This window comes from Eptatretus burgeri, chromosome 3 (assembly GCF_056783735.1).
Source record: "Eptatretus burgeri isolate ZD-2024b chromosome 3, Ebu_testis_v1, whole genome shotgun sequence".
NCBI classification, from domain to species: Eukaryota; Metazoa; Chordata; class Myxini; order Myxiniformes; family Myxinidae; genus Eptatretus; species Eptatretus burgeri.
In genome coordinates, this window is record NC_140963.1 from 50,137,177 (window position 1) to 50,158,910 (window position 21,734).

Here is a 21,734-nt window from a genome sequence, read left to right on the forward strand (position 1 = left end):
CGGTACTCCAAGGGCCTCCGTCTGGCCATCCCCCAGGCAGATGCCAGGCCCATCCCCATCTCCTTGAGATGGTGGTCAACCTGCTGCAACCTGAGGCACGTGGTCAGCCCACTGGCCTCCTCCACTCATGAGACTCCCTCGCTGAGAGAATCTGGTGAGCAGGATCAGCATCAGGAAAACGAGCCACATGTCCATACAGCCGCAACTGACGCTCACGGACTATGCAGGTAACAAATCTCATCCGAGTCTCTCTCAGCAACCGCTCGTTGGACACAAAATCCGACCAGCGATAGCCAAGGATTCTCCGAAGACACCTGGTACCAAAGGAATTAAGTCTCCGTCTCAGATCCTTGGTCAGAGTCCAAGTCTCGCACCCATAGAGCAAGACTGGAAGTACCAAGGACCTGAAGACTCGGACTTTCGTCCTCCCGCACAGGTACCGGCAGCGCCACACCCCATGATCCAGTGAATCCATGACTCCCCAGGCCCGACCCAGACGTCTATTGACCTCTGACTCGCAGCCAGCAGAGACATGAATATCACTGCCAAGGTAAGTGAATCTCTCCACGACCTCAACATCCTCACCACAAACAGACACAGACAGGACAGCAGCATCCAAGATGTCACAGACAGCCTGGATCTTAGTTTTGACCCAAGAAACCCGTAATCCCAGCGGCTCCGACTCTTCATTCAGCACCTCGAGGGCCCCCAAAAGGATGTCTAAAGTCTCCGCAAAGATGACTGCATCGTCTGCAAAATCAAGGTCCGAGATCTTGACATTCCCAAACGATGCACCGCAACTTGATCTCTCCGACATCCTCCCTAAAATCCAGTCCATACAAGTGCTGAAAAGTGTGGGGGCAAGTACACATCCCTGACGAACTCCAGTAACAACTGGAAATAAGTCAGAGGTGGTACCACCACACTTCACAGTACTCTCAGAACCAGAGTAGAGTTCAGACATCAGATCGATCAGTTTTGGTGGCACCCCACGAAGACCAAGAATCCTCCAGAGGACATCCCGATTCACTGAATCGAACGCTTTACAGAGATCAACATAGGCTGCAAGCAGCCCCTGCCGAAACTCTCGTCTGCGTTCGGTGAGGAAACGAAGGGCAAGGATACGGTCAATCGTTGACCTCTTTGGTGTAAAGCCTGACTGCTCTGGACGCTGGTGCTCAAGCAGATGGTGGCGAACCCTATCAAGAATTATCCGAGCAAAGACCTTGCCCGGCACTGAGAGCAGCGTCACCCCTCGGTAGTTGTTGCAGTCTTGGCGATCACCCTTCCCTTTCCAGTAGGGACAACAAGGCCCCTCTTCCAGTCAGTTGGGATGATGCCTGTGTTCCAGGCAGAGCACAAAACTGCATGCAACGACACGAGTGCAGCATTTCCACCAGCCTTGAGAAGTTCGGCATGGATGCCACAAATCCCTGGAGCTTTGCCCCGTTTCAACTGGTTCACCGCAGCCCGTGTTTCCACAAGCGAAGGTGGACCACAATTGATTCGTGGGTCAGCAACAGGGATTGTAACACCAAGCAACACCCTTGACGTCCAACTGGACAGCTGGGGGATCAGCCTGGTACAACCGCTCAAAGTAACCGGCCCAGCGGGCCTTCACTTCAGACTCCTCTGTCAAGAGCCTACCACTCTCTGCTCGAACTGCAGTGCTCCCTGGGATGGGCTTGGATGAACGTAATGCGCGAATTCCCCTGTAAGCGGGATGAGAATCACCTGTCCACAGGTGATGCTCTACCCCCTCACAGATTCCTCGCACATAGGCCTCCTTGTCCACCCTCAGTGCACGTACAGTTTTACGCCTCAGCTCCCTGAACAGTTCAGCTCTGCCATTCAGCCTGGCCCTGCGACTCTGGTCAATGGTATCCAGTGTCCCTTGAGAGACAAAATTCTTCTTTGCCCTGCGGTGAGTTCCAAGACATCCACCGGCAACATCAAGGACGGTGGTCTTAAAGGTGCTCCACAACTCTTCAGGACCCCCCAAAGCACCCAGACCCCCCAAGTGTCCACTCAGCCTGTTCACAAACTCCTCAGCTACTCTCTCATCCCTGAGCTTGGCAACATCCAGCCTAGGCTGGGATGGTACCATTCTCCAGGATTTAAGGTGCAGCTTTAGAGTTGCTACAACAAGCCTGTGGTCAGTATTGAGGAACTGAGCACTCCGGTAGACCCTGCAGTTCTGGATCATCCTCCAACGACCGTCAATGAGGACATGGTCAATCTCCTTTGCCACGCCGCCAGCGTTGGAATCCCAAGTCCAGCGATGAGCTTGTGGGCGCTGAAACCATGAACCAGCCACCCTAAGTCCATGACTTCTTGCAAAGTCAAGGAACTTAGTGCTATTCTGGTTCATAGTTCCTGACCCATGGGGACCAACACACACCTCATAACCGTCCCTATCAGTTCCAGTCGATGCATTGAAATCCCCCAAGACTAGAAGTGTATCTCGTCTGGGGCACTGATTAACCACAGACTCGAGCGTGGCGTAGAATGCATCCTTCACGGTGAGATCACTCGCCTCAGTCGGAGCATAAACAGAGACCACGGAAATGACACCTAAGGAGTGACGAATCCTTAATCTCATATTACGCTCGTTGACCGGTGTTACCTCGATTATCATTGGGGTCAGCTTATTGGACACAGCTACAGCAACTCCTTGGGTATGGTAACCATCAAAGCGACCAGACCAATAGTAGGTGTAACCACCCACCATTATCCACAGATGCCAACCCTCCCGATTTCATCGGGAGGCTTCCGAAAATTCACCCAAACTCCCGCCCTTACGATCACGATCCTTATCCTCCCGAAATTTTGATATTTTTGCACTATTCACTACTCAGAATGTACTAGTATGAGAATTGAATGAAAAGCATCGTCTGCTACGTATAGCATGTGGTAACTCCATAACGTTCGCTGCTACCAAATTGTACGTAAAAAAATTGCAAATTCAAATGAGGAGCAGCGAAACATTGGGTCTGGATCTCGCTTATGCGATCATGCACTGAGATTTAGTGCATGCGGTTTGTGTGCAATACAGTGCATGCGGTATGTATGCACAGTGTATATGCATGCGATACGCTCACTGCATGCAGCTGGGCCCGTACCAGCCCGGCGGTCGCGACCACCGTGCGGTGTTTAACAGCCGCTAGAGTTCTACGAGTCGCGCTGCAGCTGTGGAACATCGACTTCGAAGTTACCGATGCTTCAAGCCCTCGATGTTGATTACGAAATGGCAGAAAAGAAGCTTACGAAGACCAAGAAATGGTCTCAGAAGTACAAGACCGAATACAGTCTCCAATACCCGTGTATTCGAAAGTCTGAAAGAGGAATTCATCATGCGTATTGTACAGTATGCAGCGTTGATATTTCAGTTGAGCACGGAGGTCGCGATGATATTCGGAAGCACGTTGGAAGCAAACGGCACACAGACATTGCAAAGGAGAGATCTTCGAGCACGAGTACCGGTACACTTCTGAATTATTTCACCAAACAAGGGACAAGCGAGGAAGAGGATGTTGCCCGAGCGGAACTTCTCTTTAGTGGATTTATTGTGGAACATAACTTGCCCATATCAGTCTCAGATCATGCTGGACCTCTATTTCAAAAGATGTTTCCAGATTCAAAAGTTGCTTCAAAGTATGGATGTGCAAGAACAAAAACTTCAGCAATAATTGGTGAGTTGTCAAATGTTACTGCTTCATCTATTGCCGATATTGCTAGACTCGCTCCATTTAGCCTAGCTACAGACGGTAGCAATGACAGTGGTGAAGCCCAGCTATATCCTGTCCTGATTTCGTACTATGACAACAGTGCTGGGATTGTGAAGCAAGGTTTGCTAAGTTTGCCTGCGTGCAAACAAGATTCCCAGAGATGCCAACTTTTGGAAATCAGAACTAGGGAGGATTTGCAACCGACACCAAATAATGTGCGCTAAGCGCACATCTCGAGCGCGGAGCGCTCGACCCTTGCGGGGGGGTCCAGGGCCCGCGTTAGGGCCCTGGAAGCTCTGGGGTTCTAGACGCTCTCTAGTGCCCTCTGAGCCCTATTTTGGAGCATTTAACATGTTAAGAATTCCCACTTTTTGAACAAAAAAGGGGAAAATTGTGCACTTTGTAATGTTACATGTATGTTAATATTAGTAAGTTAGGGGGACAATCAAAGATTAACAAAAAGCACAAAAGAAGCAATATTTTTCTTACCTTACTGGCTGGTACTACTGCTGCTTGCTTTTTCCATGGCAGCTTTGCTGAGTGACAGCTGTGTTGCTCTTTTAGCCCTTCTGATTATGTCTTTGCTGTATTCTCTCTGGTAGCAAGGGGTGCTATGAGCTAGTTTTTCAATTAAGAGAGCTTCCAGGGTTTTGACAATCAAATTGGGACGAAATTCAGTATGATTCTTCCGTACAAGACTGAGTGCCCGCTCACATGATGCGTTCGAATGAGGAATGACCAAGATTCCCTTCATCACTTTGCTCAAATTAGGATACTTCTTGGCACCAGTGCAGGGATCTGTGAGCTGTGAAATCCGATGCCACTGCTCATCCACTCTCACTGTCTCAGTAGCAATTGTAGCTATGGAGGCGTCTGCCTGGTAGTGAGCGAATTCACTCTCAAGACTGTCTATGTCACTATCACCGCCACTGAACAGACAGGGGAATTTCTTGATGAAAAACTCCACACAGTCAAACCCCACTTCTTGGTGTAGCTTAACATCCAGCACCTGAGCATGCTTGGCTAATTCATCATCTAGCGGCCAGGTTTTGAAGATGTAATTGCAGGCTTTCACATAATATGAGCGAACTGCACTGAAGAAACCTTGGATGTCTGACTCACTCAGAGTGAAGGTGGATTTCTTGAGACTCCTTTGTTCCCTTATATACAGTTTGGCATCGTTCCCAATCATGAGGTCCTCATCATTCTTCTGATGATTTCTGTCAGAGAAGGGTACATTTACCAGAGCAACCGATGACACCGATGGTTTCAAAAACCGTACGAAGATATCTTTCAGAAGACCATTCAATTCTCCGTGCAGGAGATGAATACAGGGTTCGTCTCTTTGGAGCAGAAGATTCCCCTTCTCAAAAAGCTTGTTAGCATATCGAAGGAAGAAACAATAGAGTTTTGTTTGTGGAGACAAGAACATCCTGTTGACACGTTTTTCTCTAGATTCCTGCACAGTGTTTGAGGAAGATGCGCTTTTAGTTGTAGAACTCGTAGTACACTTAGCCGCAGGGCGATCACACTTGCGTTTACTGCCAGCAGAAGAGGTCAGACTCGTAGTACCAGATCCAATTTTACGTTTGAGGAGAGAGCTTGAGGTAGGTGCAGCCAAGGAAGAAGACCTCTGATTCGAAGGTTTTGCTGAGCTTCTATCAAGTGATTTGGCAAAAGCAGAACTTAACTTGGGTCCTTCTTTGCCTGTAGATGGGACTATCACAGTCTTTCTCGACTCTGAAGGGATCTGCTTTGTAGATGAACGTGATGAAGGGCCGGTGATGCTACCTGCTCTCAGCATTGGTTTTGGTGCTGTCCCTGCTGTCTTCTTCACAGCAGATACTGCAGTGGTAGTGGTGAATGCTGCTCCACTAGTGCTTGATCCTGCAGTGCCAGTACTGGCAGTAGATACAGTGCCGTCCTTCTTGCTCGTTGTTAGAGTCTTGGCTACAGTTGGTTGCATTTTTCTTCGTACTTCTTCTTTGAAGAAGAGGCGAAGTGGCTCCCACTGTTCAATCAGCCTGTCTAGGCACTGACCAAGGGACAGCCACCTTGTTGCGACATGCTTCAGAATCTTGTGTGTCGGGGCATCACAGAGTTCTTGCAGTGCTTTCACTCCTTTGACGCGTTTACTACTTTTGTCCAAGTAGTAGTAAATATCGATGAGAAAGTCATCTAATTCAATGGGTAAGGCCTGAGCCGCCTTCTTGGCCGTATTGTGCATCATATGGCAAGGGCATCCCATGATGTAGCACTCTGGATTTTGTTTGTGGATATAAGCAGCGACTCCTTTGTGCTTGCCCACCATGACAGAGGCATTATCAGCACAAAAGGAAACACAATTTCCCCACGGAATTTTCCTGTCACTGAACTCATGATCAAGCAGTTTGAAAATGTTTTCTCCAGTGGAATCCACAGATGCCAACCCTCCCGATTTCATCGGGAGGCTTCCGAAAATTCACCCAAACTCCCGCCCTTACGATCACTATCCTTATCCTCCCGAAATTTTGATATTTTTGCACTGTTCACTAATCAGAATGTACTAGTATGAGAATTGAATGAAAAGCATCGTCTGCTACGTATAGCATGTGGTAACTCCATAACGTTCGCTGCTACCAAATTGTACGTAAAAAATTGCAAATTCAAATGAGGAGCAGCGAAACATTGGGTCTGGATCTCGCTTATGCGATCATGCACTGAGATTTAGTGCATGCGGTATGTGTGCAATACAGTGCATGCGGTATGTATGCACAGTGTATATGCATGCGATACGCTCACTGCATGCAGCTGGGCCCCGTACCAGCCCGGCGGTCGCGACCACCGTGCGGTGTTTAACAGCCGCTAGAGTTCTACGAGTCGCGCTGCAGCTGTGGAACATCGACTTCGAAGTTACCGATGCTTCAAGCCCTCGATGTTGATTACGAAATGGCAGAAAAGAAGCTTACGAAGACCAAGAAATGGTCTCAGAAGTACAAGACCGAATACAGTCTCCAATACCCGTGTATTCGAAAGTCTGAAAGAGGAATTCATCATGCGTATTGTACAGTATGCGGCGTTGATATTTCAGTTGAGCACGGAGGTCGCGATGATATTTGGAAGCACGTTGGAAGCAAACGGCACACAGACATTGCAAAGGAGAGATCTTCGAGCACGAGTACCGGTACACTTCTGAATTATTTCACCAAACAAGGGACAAGCGAGGAAGAGGATGTTGCCCGAGCGGAACTTCTCTTTAGTGGATTTATTGTGGAACATAACTTGCCCATATCAGTCTCAGATCATGCTGGACCTCTATTTCAAAAGATGTTTCCAGATTCAAAAGTTGCTTCAAAGTATGGATGTGCAAGAACAAAAACTTCAGCAATAATTGGTGAGTTGTCAAATGTTACTGCTTCATCTATTGCCGATATTGCTAGACTCGCTCCATTTAGCCTAGCTACAGACGGTAGCAATGACAGTGGTGAGGCCCAGCTATATCCTGTCCTGATTTCGTACTATGACAACAGTGCTGGGATTGTGAAGCAAGGTTTGCTAAGTTTGCCTGCGTGCAAACAAGATTCCCAGAGATGCCAACTTTTGGAAATCAGAACTAGGGAGGATTTGCAACCGACACCAAATAATGTGCGCTAAGCGCACATCTCGAGCGCGGAGCGCTCGACCCTTGCGGGGGGGTCCAGGGCCCGCGTTAGGGCCCTGGAAGCTCTGGGGTTCTAGACGCTCTCTAGTGCCCTCTGAGCCCTATTTTGGAGCATTTAACATGTTAAGAATTCCCACTTTTTGAACAAAAAAAGGGGAAAATTGTGCACTTTGTAATGTTACATGTATGTTAATATTAGTAAGTTAGGGGGACAATCAAAGATTAACAAAAAGCACAAAAGAAGCAATATTTTTCTTACCTTACTGGCTGGTACTACTGCTGCTTGCTTTTTCCATGGCAGCTTTGCTGAGTGACAGCTGTGTTGCTCTTTTAGCCCTTCTGATTATGTCTTTGCTGTATTCTCTCTGGTAGCAAGGGGTGCTATGAGCTAGTTTTTCAATTAAGAGAGCTTCCAGGGTTTTGACAATCAAATTGGGACGAAATTCAGTATGATTCTTCCGTACAAGACTGAGTGCCCGCTCACATGATGCGTTCGAATGAGGAATGACCAAGATTCCCTTCATCACTTTGCTCAAATTAGGATACTTCTTGGCACCAGTGCAGGGATCTGTGAGCTGTGAAATCCGATGCCACTGCTCATCCACTCTCACTGTCTCAGTAGCAATTGTAGCTATGGAGGCGTCTGCCTGGTAGTGAGCGAATTCACTCTCAAGACTGTCTATGTCACTATCACCGCCACTGAACAGACAGGGGAATTTCTTGATGAAAAACTCCACACAGTCAAACCCCACTTCTTGGTGTAGCTTAACATCCAGCACCTGAGCATGCTTGGCTAATTCATCATCTAGCGGCCAGGTTTTGAAGATGTAATTGCAGGCTTTCACATAATATGAGCGAACTGCACTGAAGAAACCTTGGATGTCTGACTCACTCAGAGTGAAGGTGGATTTCTTGAGACTCCTTTGTTCCCTTATATACAGTTTGGCATCGTTCCCAATCATGAGGTCCTCATCATTCTTCTGATGATTTCTGTCAGAGAAGGGTACATTTACCAGAGCAACCGATGACACCGATGGTTTCAAAAACCGTACGAAGATATCTTTCAGAAGACCATTCAATTCTCCGTGCAGGAGATGAATACAGGGTTCGTCTCTTTGGAGCAGAAGATTCCCCTTCTCAAAAAGCTTGTTAGCATATCGAAGGAAGAAACAATAGAGTTTTGTTTGTGGAGACAAGAACATCCTGTTGACACGTTTTTCTCTAGATTCCTGCACAGTGTTTGAGGAAGATGCGCTTTTAGTTGTAGAACTCGTAGTACACTTAGCCGCAGGGCGATCACACTTGCGTTTACTGCCAGCAGAAGAGGTCAGACTCGTAGTACCAGATCCAATTTTACGTTTGAGGAGAGAGCTTGAGGTAGGTGCAGCCAAGGAAGAAGACCTCTGATTCGAAGGTTTTGCTGAGCTTCTATCAAGTGATTTGGCAAAAGCAGAACTTAACTTGGGTCCTTCTTTGCCTGTAGATGGGACTATCACAGTCTTTCTCGACTCTGAAGGGATCTGCTTTGTAGATGAACGTGATGAAGGGCCGGTGATGCTACCTGCTCTCAGCATTGGTTTTGGTGCTGTCCCTGCTGTCTTCTTCGCAGCAGATACTGCAGTGGTAGTGGTGAATGCTGCTCCACTAGTGCTTGATCCTGCAGTGCCAGTACTGGCAGTAGATACAGTGCCGTCCTTCTTGCTCGTTGTTAGAGTCTTGGCTACAGTTGGTTGCATTTTTCTTCGTACTTCTTCTTTGAAGAAGAGGCGAAGTGGCTCCCACTGTTCAATCAGCCTGTCTAGGCACTGACCAAGGGACAGCCACCTTGTTGCGACATGCTTCAGAATCTTGTGTGTCGGGGCATCACAGAGTTCTTGCAGTGCTTTCACTCCTTTGACGCGTTTACTACTTTTGTCCAAGTAGTAGTAAATATCGATGAGAAAGTCATCTAATTCAATGGGTAAGGCCTGAGCCGCCTTCTTGGCCGTATTGTGCATCATATGGCAAGGGCATCCCATGATGTAGCACTCTGGATTTTGTTTGTGGATATAAGCAGCGACTCCTTTGTGCTTGCCCACCATGACAGAGGCATTATCAGCACAAAAGGAAACACAATTTCCCCACGGAATTTTCCTGTCACTGAACTCATGATCAAGCAGTTTGAAAATGTTTTCTCCAGTGGAATCCACAGATGCCAACCCTCCCGATTTCATCGGGAGGCTTCCGAAAATTCACCCAAACTCCCGCCCTTACGATCACTATCCTTATCCTCCCGAAATTTTGATATTTTTGCACTGTTCACTAATCAGAATGTACTAGTATGAGAATTGAATGAAAAGCATCGTCTGCTACGTATAGCATGTGGTAACTCCATAACGTTCGCTGCTACCAAATTGTACGTAAAAATTGCAAATTCAAATGAGGAGCAGCGAAACATTGGGTCTGGATCTCGCTTATGCGATCATGCACTGAGATTTAGTGCATGCGGTATGTGTGCAATACAGTGCATGCGGTATGTATGCACAGTGTATATGCATGCGATACGCTCACTGCATGCAGCTGGGCCCCGTACCAGCCCGGCGGTCGCGACCACCGTGCGGTGTTTAACAGCCGCTAGAGTTCTACGAGTCGCGCTGCAGCTGTGGAACATCGACTTCGAAGTTACCGATGCTTCAAGCCCTCGATGTTGATTACGAAATGGCAGAAAAGAAGCTTACGAAGACCAAGAAATGGTCTCAGAAGTACAAGACCGAATACAGTCTCCAATACCCGTGTATTCGAAAGTCTGAAAGAGGAATTCATCATGCGTATTGTACAGTATGCGGCGTTGATATTTCAGTTGAGCACGGAGGTCGCGATGATATTTGGAAGCACGTTGGAAGCAAACGGCACACAGACATTGCAAAGGAGAGATCTTCGAGCACGAGTACCGGTACACTTCTGAATTATTTCACCAAACAAGGGACAAGCGAGGAAGAGGATGTTGCCCGAGCGGAACTTCTCTTTAGTGGATTTATTGTGGAACATAACTTGCCCATATCAGTCTCAGATCATGCTGGACCTCTATTTCAAAAGATGTTTCCAGATTCAAAAGTTGCTTCAAAGTATGGATGTGCAAGAACAAAAACTTCAGCAATAATTGGTGAGTTGTCAAATGTTACTGCTTCATCTATTGCCGATATTGCTAGACTCGCTCCATTTAGCCTAGCTACAGACGGTAGCAATGACAGTGGTGAGGCCCAGCTATATCCTGTCCTGATTTCGTACTATGACAACAGTGCTGGGATTGTGAAGCAAGGTTTGCTAAGTTTGCCTGCGTGCAAACAAGATTCCCAGAGATGCCAACTTTTGGAAATCAGAACTAGGGAGGATTTGCAACCGACACCAAATAATGTGCGCTAAGCGCACATCTCGAGCGCGGAGCGCTCGACCCTTGCGGGGGGGTCCAGGGCCCGCGTTAGGGCCCTGGAAGCTCTGGGGTTCTAGACGCTCTCTAGTGCCCTCTGAGCCCTATTTTGGAGCATTTAACATGTTAAGAATTCCCACTTTTTGAACAAAAAAAGGGGAAAATTGTGCACTTTGTAATGTTACATGTATGTTAATATTAGTAAGTTAGGGGGACAATCAAAGATTAACAAAAAGCACAAAAGAAGCAATATTTTTCTTACCTTACTGGCTGGTACTACTGCTGCTTGCTTTTTCCATGGCAGCTTTGCTGAGTGACAGCTGTGTTGCTCTTTTAGCCCTTCTGATTATGTCTTTGCTGTATTCTCTCTGGTAGCAAGGGGTGCTATGAGCTAGTTTTTCAATTAAGAGAGCTTCCAGGGTTTTGACAATCAAATTGGGACGAAATTCAGTATGATTCTTCCGTACAAGACTGAGTGCCCGCTCACATGATGCGTTCGAATGAGGAATGACCAAGATTCCCTTCATCACTTTGCTCAAATTAGGATACTTCTTGGCACCAGTGCAGGGATCTGTGAGCTGTGAAATCCGATGCCACTGCTCATCCACTCTCACTGTCTCAGTAGCAATTGTAGCTATGGAGGCGTCTGCCTGGTAGTGAGCGAATTCACTCTCAAGACTGTCTATGTCACTATCACCGCCACTGAACAGACAGGGGAATTTCTTGATGAAAAACTCCACACAGTCAAACCCCACTTCTTGGTGTAGCTTAACATCCAGCACCTGAGCATGCTTGGCTAATTCATCATCTAGCGGCCAGGTTTTGAAGATGTAATTGCAGGCTTTCACATAATATGAGCGAACTGCACTGAAGAAACCTTGGATGTCTGACTCACTCAGAGTGAAGGTGGATTTCTTGAGACTCCTTTGTTCCCTTATATACAGTTTGGCATCGTTCCCAATCATGAGGTCCTCATCATTCTTCTGATGATTTCTGTCAGAGAAGGGTACATTTACCAGAGCAACCGATGACACCGATGGTTTCAAAAACCGTACGAAGATATCTTTCAGAAGACCATTCAATTCTCCGTGCAGGAGATGAATACAGGGTTCGTCTCTTTGGAGCAGAAGATTCCCCTTCTCAAAAAGCTTGTTAGCATATCGAAGGAAGAAACAATAGAGTTTTGTTTGTGGAGACAAGAACATCCTGTTGACACGTTTTTCTCTAGATTCCTGCACAGTGTTTGAGGAAGATGCGCTTTTAGTTGTAGAACTCGTAGTACACTTAGCCGCAGGGCGATCACACTTGCGTTTACTGCCAGCAGAAGAGGTCAGACTCGTAGTACCAGATCCAATTTTACGTTTAAGGAGAGAGCTTGAGGTAGGTGCAGCCAAGGAAGAAGACCTCTGATTCGAAGGTTTTGCTGAGCTTCTATCAAGTGATTTGGCAAAAGCAGAACTTAACTTGGGTCCTTCTTTGCCTGTAGATGGGACTATCACAGTCTTTCTCGACTCTGAAGGGATCTGCTTTGTAGATGAACGTGATGAAGGGCCGGTGATGCTACCTGCTCTCAGCATTGGTTTTGGTGCTGTCCCTGCTGTCTTCTTCGCAGCAGATACTGCAGTGGTAGTGGTGAATGCTGCTCCACTAGTGCTTGATCCTGCAGTGCCAGTACTGGCAGTAGATACAGTGCCGTCCTTCTTGCTCGTTGTTAGAGTCTTGGCTACAGTTGGTTGCATTTTTCTTCGTACTTCTTCTTTGAAGAAGAGGCGAAGTGGCTCCCACTGTTCAATCAGCCTGTCTAGGCACTGACCAAGGGACAGCCACCTTGTTGCGACATGCTTCAGAATCTTGTGTGTCGGGGCATCACAGAGTTCTTGCAGTGCTTTCACTCCTTTGACGCGTTTACTACTTTTGTCCAAGTAGTAGTAAATATCGATGAGAAAGTCATCTAATTCAATGGGTAAGGCCTGAGCCGCCTTCTTGGCCGTATTGTGCATCATATGGCAAGGGCATCCCATGATGTAGCACTCTGGATTTTGTTTGTGGATATAAGCAGCGACTCCTTTGTGCTTGCCCACCATGACAGAGGCATTATCAGCACAAAAGGAAACACAATTTCCCCACGGAATTTTCCTATCACTGAACTCATGATCAAGCAGTTTGAAAATGTTTTCTCCAGTGGAATCTTGTTTGCACGCAGGCAAACTTAGCAAACGTTGCTTCACAATCCCAGCACTGTTGTCATAGTACGAAATCAGGACTGGATATAGCTGGGCCTCACCACTGTCATTGCTACCATCTGTAGCTAGGCTAAATGGAGCTAGTCTAGCAATATCGGCAATAGATGAAGCAGTAACATTTGACAACTCACCAATTATTGCTGAAGTTTTTGTTCTTGCACATCCATACTTTGAAGAAACTTTTGAATGTGGAAACATCTTTTGAAATAGAGGTCCAGCATGATCTGAGACTGATATGGGCAAGTTATGTTCCACAATAAATCCACTAAAGAGAAGTTCCGCTCGGGTAACATCCTCTTCCTCGCTTGTCCCTTGTTTGGTGAAATAATTCAGAAGTGTACCGTACTCGTGCTCGAAGATCTCTCCTTTGCAATGTCTGTGTGCCGTTTGCTTCCAACGTGCTTCCGAATATCATCGCGACCTCCGTGCTCAACTGAAATATCAACGCTGCATACTGTACAATACGCATGATGAATTCCTCTTTCAGACTTTCGAATACACGGGTATTGGAGACTGTATTCGGTCTTGTACTTCTGAGACCATTTCTTGGTCTTCGTAAGCTTCTTTTCTGCCATTTCGTAATCAACATCGAGGGCTTGAAGCATCGGTAACTTCGAAGTCGATGTTCCACAGCTGCAGCGCGACTCGTAGAACTCTAGCGGCTGTTAAACACCGCACGGTGGTCGCGACCGCCGGGCTGGTACGGGGCCCAGCTGCATGCAGTGAGCGTATCGCATGCATATACACTGTGCATACATACCGCATGCACTGTATTGCACACATACCGCATGCACTAAATCTCAGTGCATGATCGCATAAGCGAGATCCAGACCCAATGTTTCGCTGCTCCTCATTTGAATTTGCAATTTTTTACGTACAATTTGGTAGCAGCGAACGTTATGGAGTTACCACATGCTATACGTAGCAGACGATGCTTTTCATTCAATTCTCATACTAGTACATTCTGATTAGTGAACAGTGCAAAAATATCAAAATTTCGGGAGGATAAGGATAGTGATCGTAAGGGCGGGAGTTTGGGTGAATTTTCGGAAGCCTCCCGATGAAATCGGGAGGGTTGGCATCTGTGGATTCCACTGGAGAAAACATTTTCAAACTGCTTGATCATGAGTTCAGTGACAGGAAAATTCCGTGGGGAAATTGTGTTTCCTTTTGTGCTGATAATGCCTCTGTCATGGTGGGCAAGCACAAAGGAGTCGCTGCTTATATCCACAAACAAAATCCAGAGTGCCACATCATGGGATCCCCTTGCCATATGATGCACAATACGGCCAAGAAGGCGGCTCAGGCCTTACCCATTGAATTAGATGACTTTCTCATCGATATTTACTACTACTTGGACAAAAGTAGTAAACGCGTCAAAGGAGTGAAAGCACTGCAAGAACTCTGTGATGCCCCGACACACAAGATTCTGAAGCATGTCGCAACAAGGTGGCTGTCCCTTGGTCAGTGCCTAGACAGGCTGATTGAACAGTGGGAGCCACTTCGCCTCTTCTTCAAAGAAGAAGTACGAAGAAAAATGCAACCAACTGTAGCCAAGACTCTAACAACGAGCAAGAAGGACGGCACTGTATCTACTGCCAGTACTGGCACTGCAGGATCAAGCACTCGTGGAGCAGCATTCACCACTACCACTGCAGTATCTGCTGCGAAGAAGACAGCAGGGACAGCACCAAAACCAATGCTGAGAGCAGGTAGCATCACCGGCCCTTCATCACGTTCATCTACAAAGCAGATCCCTTCAGAGTCGAGAAAGACTGTGATAGTCCCATCTACAGGCAAAGAAGGACCCAAGTTAAGTTCTGCTTTTGCCAAATCACTTGATAGAAGCTCAGCAAAACCTTCGAATCAGAGGTCTTCTTCCTTGGCTGCACCTACCTCAAGCTCTCTCCTCAAACGTAAAATTGGATCTGGTACTACGAGTCTGACCTCTTCTGCTGGCAGTAAACGCAAGTGTGATCGCCCTGCGGCTAAGTGTACTACGAGTTCTACAACTAAAAGCGCATCTTCCTCAAACACTGTGCAGGAATCTAGAGAAAAACGTGTCAACAGGATGTTCTTGTCTCCACAAACAAAACTCTATTGTTTCTTCCTTCGATATGCTAACAAGCTTTTTGAGAAGGGGAATCTTCTGCTCCAAAGAGACGAACCCTGTATTCATCTCCTGCACGGAGAATTGAATGGTCTTCTGAAAGATATCTTCGTATGGTTTTTGAAACCATCGGTGTCATCGGTTGCTCTGGTAAATGTACCCTTCTCTGACAGAAATCATCAGAAGAATGATGAGGACCTCATGATTGGGAACGATGCCAAACTGTATATAAGGGAACAAAGGAGTCTCAAGAAATCCACCTTCACTCTGAGTGAGTCAGACATCCAAGGTTTCTTCAGTGCAGTTCGCTCATATTATGTGAAAGTCTGCAATTACATCTTCAAAACCTGGCCGCTAGATGATGAATTAGCCAAGCATGCTCAGGTGCTGGATGTTAAGCTACACCAAGAAGTGGGGTTTGACTGTGTGGAGTTTTTCATCAAGAAATTCCCCTGTCTGTTCAGTGGCGGTGATAGTGACATAGACAGTCTTGAGAGTGAATTCGCTCACTACCAGGCAGACGCCTCCATAGCTACAATTGCTACTGAGACAGTGAGAGTGGATGAGCAGTGGCATCGGATTTCACAGCTCACAGATCCCTGCACTGGTGCCAAGAAGTATCCTAATTTGAGCAAAGTGATGAAGGGAATCTTGGTCATTCCTCATTCGAACGCATCATGTGAGCGGGCACTCAGTCTTGTACGGAAGAATCATACTGAATTTCGTCCCAATTTGAGTGTCAAAACCCTGGAAGCTCTCTTAATTGAAAAACTAGCTCATAGCACCCCTTGCTACTAGAGAGAATACAGCAAAGACATAATCAGAAGGGCTAAAAGAGCCACACAGCTGTCACTCAGCAAAGCTGCCATGGAAAAAGCAAGCAGCAGTAGTACCAGCCAGTAAGGTAAGAAAAATATTGCTTCTTTTGTGCTTTTTGTTAATCTTTGATTGTCCCCTAACTTACTAATATTAACATACATGTAACATTAAAAAGTGCACAATTTTCCCCTTTTTTTGTTCAAAAAGTGGGAATTCTTCACATGTTAAATGCTCCAAAATAGGGCTCAGAGGGCACTAGAGAGCGTCTAGAACCCCAGAGCTTCCAGGGCCCTAAGGCGGGCCCTGGACCGCGCCGCAAGGGTCGAGCGCTCCGCGCTCGAGATGTGCGCTTCGCGCACATTATTTGGTGTCGGTTGCAAATCCTCCCTAATTCTGATTTCCAAAAGTTGCATCTCTGCATTATATCGCCGCAATCCGGTCTCCGAACCTCAGAGAGAGCTGCAATCCCGATGTCCAAACGCTTGAGCTCAGATGATAACAGAGACAGGTGATCATCCTCTCTTAGGGATAGGACATTCCAGGCACCCACCCGAAGGGACCGCCTCAGGTTAACCCAAGGAGACCGCCGTCTGGTGGACGACACCTCAGCACCACTCTGACACACTCTCCTGCAATCTGACCCAGGGATGTTACCCCGTGGTTTCCCTCCTTGTGATGCACTTGTGCCGAACAAATTTTGATTTTTTCACCATTGCTGTGTTATTACGATGATATTGAAGATAATCAGTTATTTGTACCACAAATCTCATCGTTTTCATTTGTGCTTTACATGATCATTTTGATTGAGAGGATCATCAAGCACAGATACATCATTTGGATTTCTTATCCATACATCTCAAGCACAGATCCATACCCATATTTTTGCCGGGGGGGGGGGAGAAGGGAGAAGGGAGGGTTGGTCGAGTATTAGCTTCCCCCTTCTCTTTAAAAAAATAAAAACATTAAAAATTAATGCAACCCATGATTCCATTTTCCTGCATCATCCACCAAACTATTGAACAATAACAATACTACCAGCAGCACATGCAAATATACATCACAAATAATATATATTTGTGGAAAACAGACCAGGAAACAATTGAATTTTCCAGCAGCAGCTATCTTTTACAATTCTATTCTATCTGTTTTATGCCATTTTAGATGCCCAATCCTAATATATTTTAAATGTGAGAAATTAACCGAGTAGAAACAGTTTGTTTGTTTTTCTGTTTGTTTGTTTGTCGAGAACTCTGCATGTCACATATAGCAAGCATATTGGTAAACTGCACTGAGATTGTCTGTGTGGGTTTACAGTTTCAGGTTATTATTAATATTATTATTACTATTATTATTGTCATAAAAAGTGGCGATTACACACAGTAAAGGCAGAATCGATAAACAGATTTTAAAAAGCAACAATAAAACCTCAAAGCACATGTCCTGAGCTTCCACCGTCCCGACTTACTTTACGAACTCCATTTTATTTTCAATGTACAGTTTAACATGCTACACATTGCAGGATACTCATGAATGAGTTCCATCACTTATGGATGCTAAAATTACAGATTTATAAACTTTCCAGTAGCTGAGATTAAAACTTTCTGCATTTAAAATAAAAGAGGGAAAAGAGATTTTGAAATATGGACATAGTTTACCTCCGCTACCGAAGGTGGAAGGAGGTTATGTTTTCACCCCTGTCTTTCTGTTTGTCTGCTTGTGTGTTTGTTACTTACGAAATCTAAAGATTTCGTAAGTATATTGTTAACTTCCGTCCTCTGTTTGTGTGTTTGTGTGTGTGTTTGTGTGTTTGTTTGTAGGCACGATAACTCGAGAACGGAAGAAGCTTTCAATGTCAAATTACATCACGTGATTCAGGAGGGTGATGGCTAATGCTGATTAGATTTTGGTCAAAATCGGTCAAAGGTCAAGGTCACAGTGAGGTCAAATATTCGATTTTTAATGGTTTGGTACAGAATCATCGTAGAAAGTTCTGGTTTGCGTTGCTACCTTCTCTAGAGACAGCTTTTATTAGACAAGGTCAGAGGTCAAGTTGACGATTTCATAAGTACCAGTCTATGACTGCTTGTTTGTTTGTCTGTTTGTTTGTGTGCAGGATATCTCAAAAAGTTGCGAACGGATTCGGACGAAATTTTGTGGGCAGTTTTGGTGTGCGACAAAGAAATACTGATTAGATTTTGGTGACGATCCGGATCCAGATCCGATAATTTTTAAAGTCATTCTTCGCCATTGAGAGATTAGGCTAAACTCATACATAGCACAACATCGCAAAAGTTGTGGATGGAATCGGACAAAACTTGGTGGGACAGGTTTGGTGTGTGACCACGACAAATTGATTCGATTTTGGTGAAGATCCAAATCTGGATCTGGATTCGAGAATTGCTTGATTTTCAAAGTGATTCTTCACCATTCAGAGAATGGCCCAAAAACGATATATAGCATGATATTTCAAAAATGTATTGGGTCCGATATGTTCTCGTGGATCAGGCATTACATGGTGGAGGTATGCGCTCTACCGAGTGCCCTTCTCGTTTCTTTAAGTAATTCTTCACCATTGACAGGACTAAACTGATATATAGCACGATATCTCAAAAAGTTGTGGACGGATTTGGATGAAACTTGGTTGACATGTTGGGTGTGGGACAAGGAAGAATTGATTCTATTTTGTTGAAAATCCGAATCTGGATCTGGATCCGATAATTTCTTAAGTGAATCTTCACCTTTGAGAAATAAGGCTAAACTGATAGTCTCAAAAAGTTGTAGACGGATTCAGATGAAACTCTGTGGACAGTTTAGGTGTGTGACAAGGAAGAATTGTTTCGATTTTGGTGAAGATCCGAATCCGGATCTGGTACGATAATTATTTAATTTTTAAAATGATTCTTCACCATGGAGAGATGGGGCCAAAAATGATATATAGCATGAATTTTCAAAAATGTATTGGGTCCGATATGTTCTCGTGGATCAGGCATTGCGGGGTGGAGGTATGCACTCTACCGAGTGCCCTTCTAGTTATAAATGTGATCTTGGATTTTCAGGGTTGAAGCTCGACGAAAAGAAATACTGTATCAGCAATTTGACTAATTTGCTGTGAAAATGTGGAGCCAAATTCAAGTGTTTCTTAGCCAAAGAAAAAGCTGTTAGTTGTAAAATATCCATTCCTAAACATGAACGGTTTTTCAAATGTCTTCACTTGACATCATTTCCTAAAAACGGCATGAGTGTGTGTGCATATTTAATAAGCTTCTGAATTAGCTTTTTGGCAAATTTACCTTTATTAGTGTTTTGTGATTTGGCTAATGACAGCTTAAACCCTGGATTCTGGTGTTGTTTTCTAGTTATATTGTAATATACTTACCTCCTCCCATTTAACCACCATTAGCCCCAACCCCATTTATTGTTTTTTCTAGTCCCAGACCCCTACCCCCCCCCCTCCTGCCTTCCCTGCTTCATTTAAATTCCTTGATCTCGACTTGGTTTGTTTCTAATATACAAGTTACTTCTTTAATCATTGTTATCAATTTTATCCAAAGGTATGTGTGGTTTGTACACGTGTGCATTTGGTTCATCGACCTCCTATTGTAGGTTGTCTCGTCACGTGTCACCTCACTCTGATTGCCTTCTTCCTCCCAAAGACGTTTGTTGAATACTTCAGCATTTTAGGTTCTTCATTTCCATGTGCTTTGCTGATTTCTTGAAGGAACGGACTGTTCTTGGCTGCCGCCTGCGTGACCTGGAGTTAAACCGTAAAAGTGTCTCGGAGGCCCTCCGTCTCTTCCTGGAAGCCCGTGGAGGTCTACCTGTTCTTGCACGAAGTCTTCGCACTTGTGACATACAAGCACATCCTCCAGCTCAAAAGGCCGAAGCTTTGGCTTTTCTATGCGATGAACTTCTCTGCAGTCGCATCATCACAATGTGAGCTTGCACGTTTGTTTCTTCTCTCTTTTAATCACATGCCTTTTTCAAAACTATTTTGCTGCAATGACAAACTATAATGGAGGAATTATTACATTTTTTGCAAATTACAAATACATTACTATTAGAGCCCTCCGTATATTTCATTTGTGGAGATTTGGACCCCTCTGAGTATGTATCGGCATCTTCGCCCATGCATTCTTCTTCCCTCAACTCCCTTACTCCTGTCTCATCCCAACCACTTAATTCTCTCACCCTTCCTTCTCCTCTTTTCAGATAGTTTTCTTTGAAACCTGTCAACCCTCTCTCCTCTCCCCTTTCCCCACACATTTAATATATACGAATATGATTCACCTCTCTTCTCGTAAACAATGGTCACAGTGCTACAGTTACAATTCAGTTTTACCCTCATAATTTTATTTTTTTTACAACACTGAACTGATTGATTCCATTCATTTATTGGATGTAAGACCCTCTGGTCCAATGTAATATCTCTTATTGACCTCTGGTCCAACGCACTTAGCAAGGTCTCGACAAACATAGTCAGTGATAAAATTAAGAGTGTAATTGTACATTTGGTTCACTCCCAAGTTATTTTCCCCATCTGGCAGGGAGATTGACAAAACAATTGATCAAATATCCAGCTTGAGAAGAGACAAGTGGATTGTGGAAGGCAAGTTGAGAAGGTAAGTCAAGGGCTGAGAAAATCTTAAACTCTTGAAAATGACAAGAATTTCACAATTCCTTTTGTTGAGAATGTAAAATGTGCTTTGTTGCTCATCATAGCAGAAATATGCTCTAAAATTATTTATTTCTGACCACCAGTGGTGCAATACCAAAGGAAAATCCAAATTATTATTTATTTATCATTATCTAAGCACTAAAGAATGCATTTTAAGTATAACATGATAAATATTTAGAGCTGATAGGTCAGTCCAGAGGAAGCGTATTTGCCATATTGTTCATCCAATTGTGTGCGTCACTTGTTCCCCCCCCCCGCCCCCCCCCCCCAGCTAAGGTGTCTTTCGGCATATTCTCAGTGCTTATACCCGATGATTGGCCTGAGCCTCTCAATTGAATCAAGTCCCTTTGAGGCGACAGATTTGCGTAATCCCTTTAGACACGTAAATTCAGGGTATGGAGGGCATGCCCATGCTCAATTAACCAGATATGATGTATAGTAAGGCAATATATACCACCTCCCAGCTCAAACTAGTGACAGAGAAGAGACAAATATATCCTCTAACATTAGTTAGCCCAATAGTAATGTATTTCCTAGTGTGTGTGTGTGTGTGTGTGTGTGTGTGTGTGTGTGTGTGTGTGTGTGTGTGTGTGTGTGTGTGTGTGTGTGTGTGTGTGTGTGTGTGTGTGTGTGTGTGTTATCGAATATGCGTTGTTACAGCTTGATTAATGACAATAAATATAGTTTGAGGATTAAAATAATTTGAAGAATAGTTGGCAGCATAGTTACTCTTTTAACTTGATTTCTTACTGTTCACTGCAAGTTACCAGAACTTCCATATCACGAGTGCCTTTGTTGACACAGTTCCATTAACTTCTACAAAATTTGACAGTTTATGGAAAACAGATGATGTTATTCTTAATCAGCTGAACTTGGTGTGTTCACGTCGTTCACTATTTGGAATTGCGAATGATTGTATAACTTACAATACAATCATCCTTGTATTAAACTTTAAGAAAGCAAGCAGATTTCTTTCTTCAAGTTCCTTTATGAATACCAAAGCTTTGAAGTGCATCTAAACTTTATGCATCTCTAGATATTAGCACGATTATGATGTTTGTTATTTTCACGAGCATCCTCAAAATCGTTCTCAACCGTCGGTTTTGATTGCAT

General features: G+C 44.9%; 1 protein-coding gene across 20 annotated transcripts in view; it reads left to right on the forward strand.

The window, feature by feature from the left end:
- The window catches only part of BAZ2B (bromodomain adjacent to zinc finger domain 2B), a 385,196-nt gene that overhangs the window by 317,625 nt on the left and 45,837 nt on the right, over positions 1 to 21,734 (forward strand). For all 20 annotated transcript variants that reach the window (XM_085873227.1, XM_085873230.1, XM_085873237.1 and 17 more), the window contains 2 exons: positions 19,665 to 19,879; positions 20,491 to 20,565. In XM_085873227.1, the coding sequence (XP_085729353.1) occupies positions 19,665 to 19,879; positions 20,491 to 20,565 (290 nt within the window). The remainder of the gene's footprint in view (positions 1 to 19,664; positions 19,880 to 20,490; positions 20,566 to 21,734) is intronic.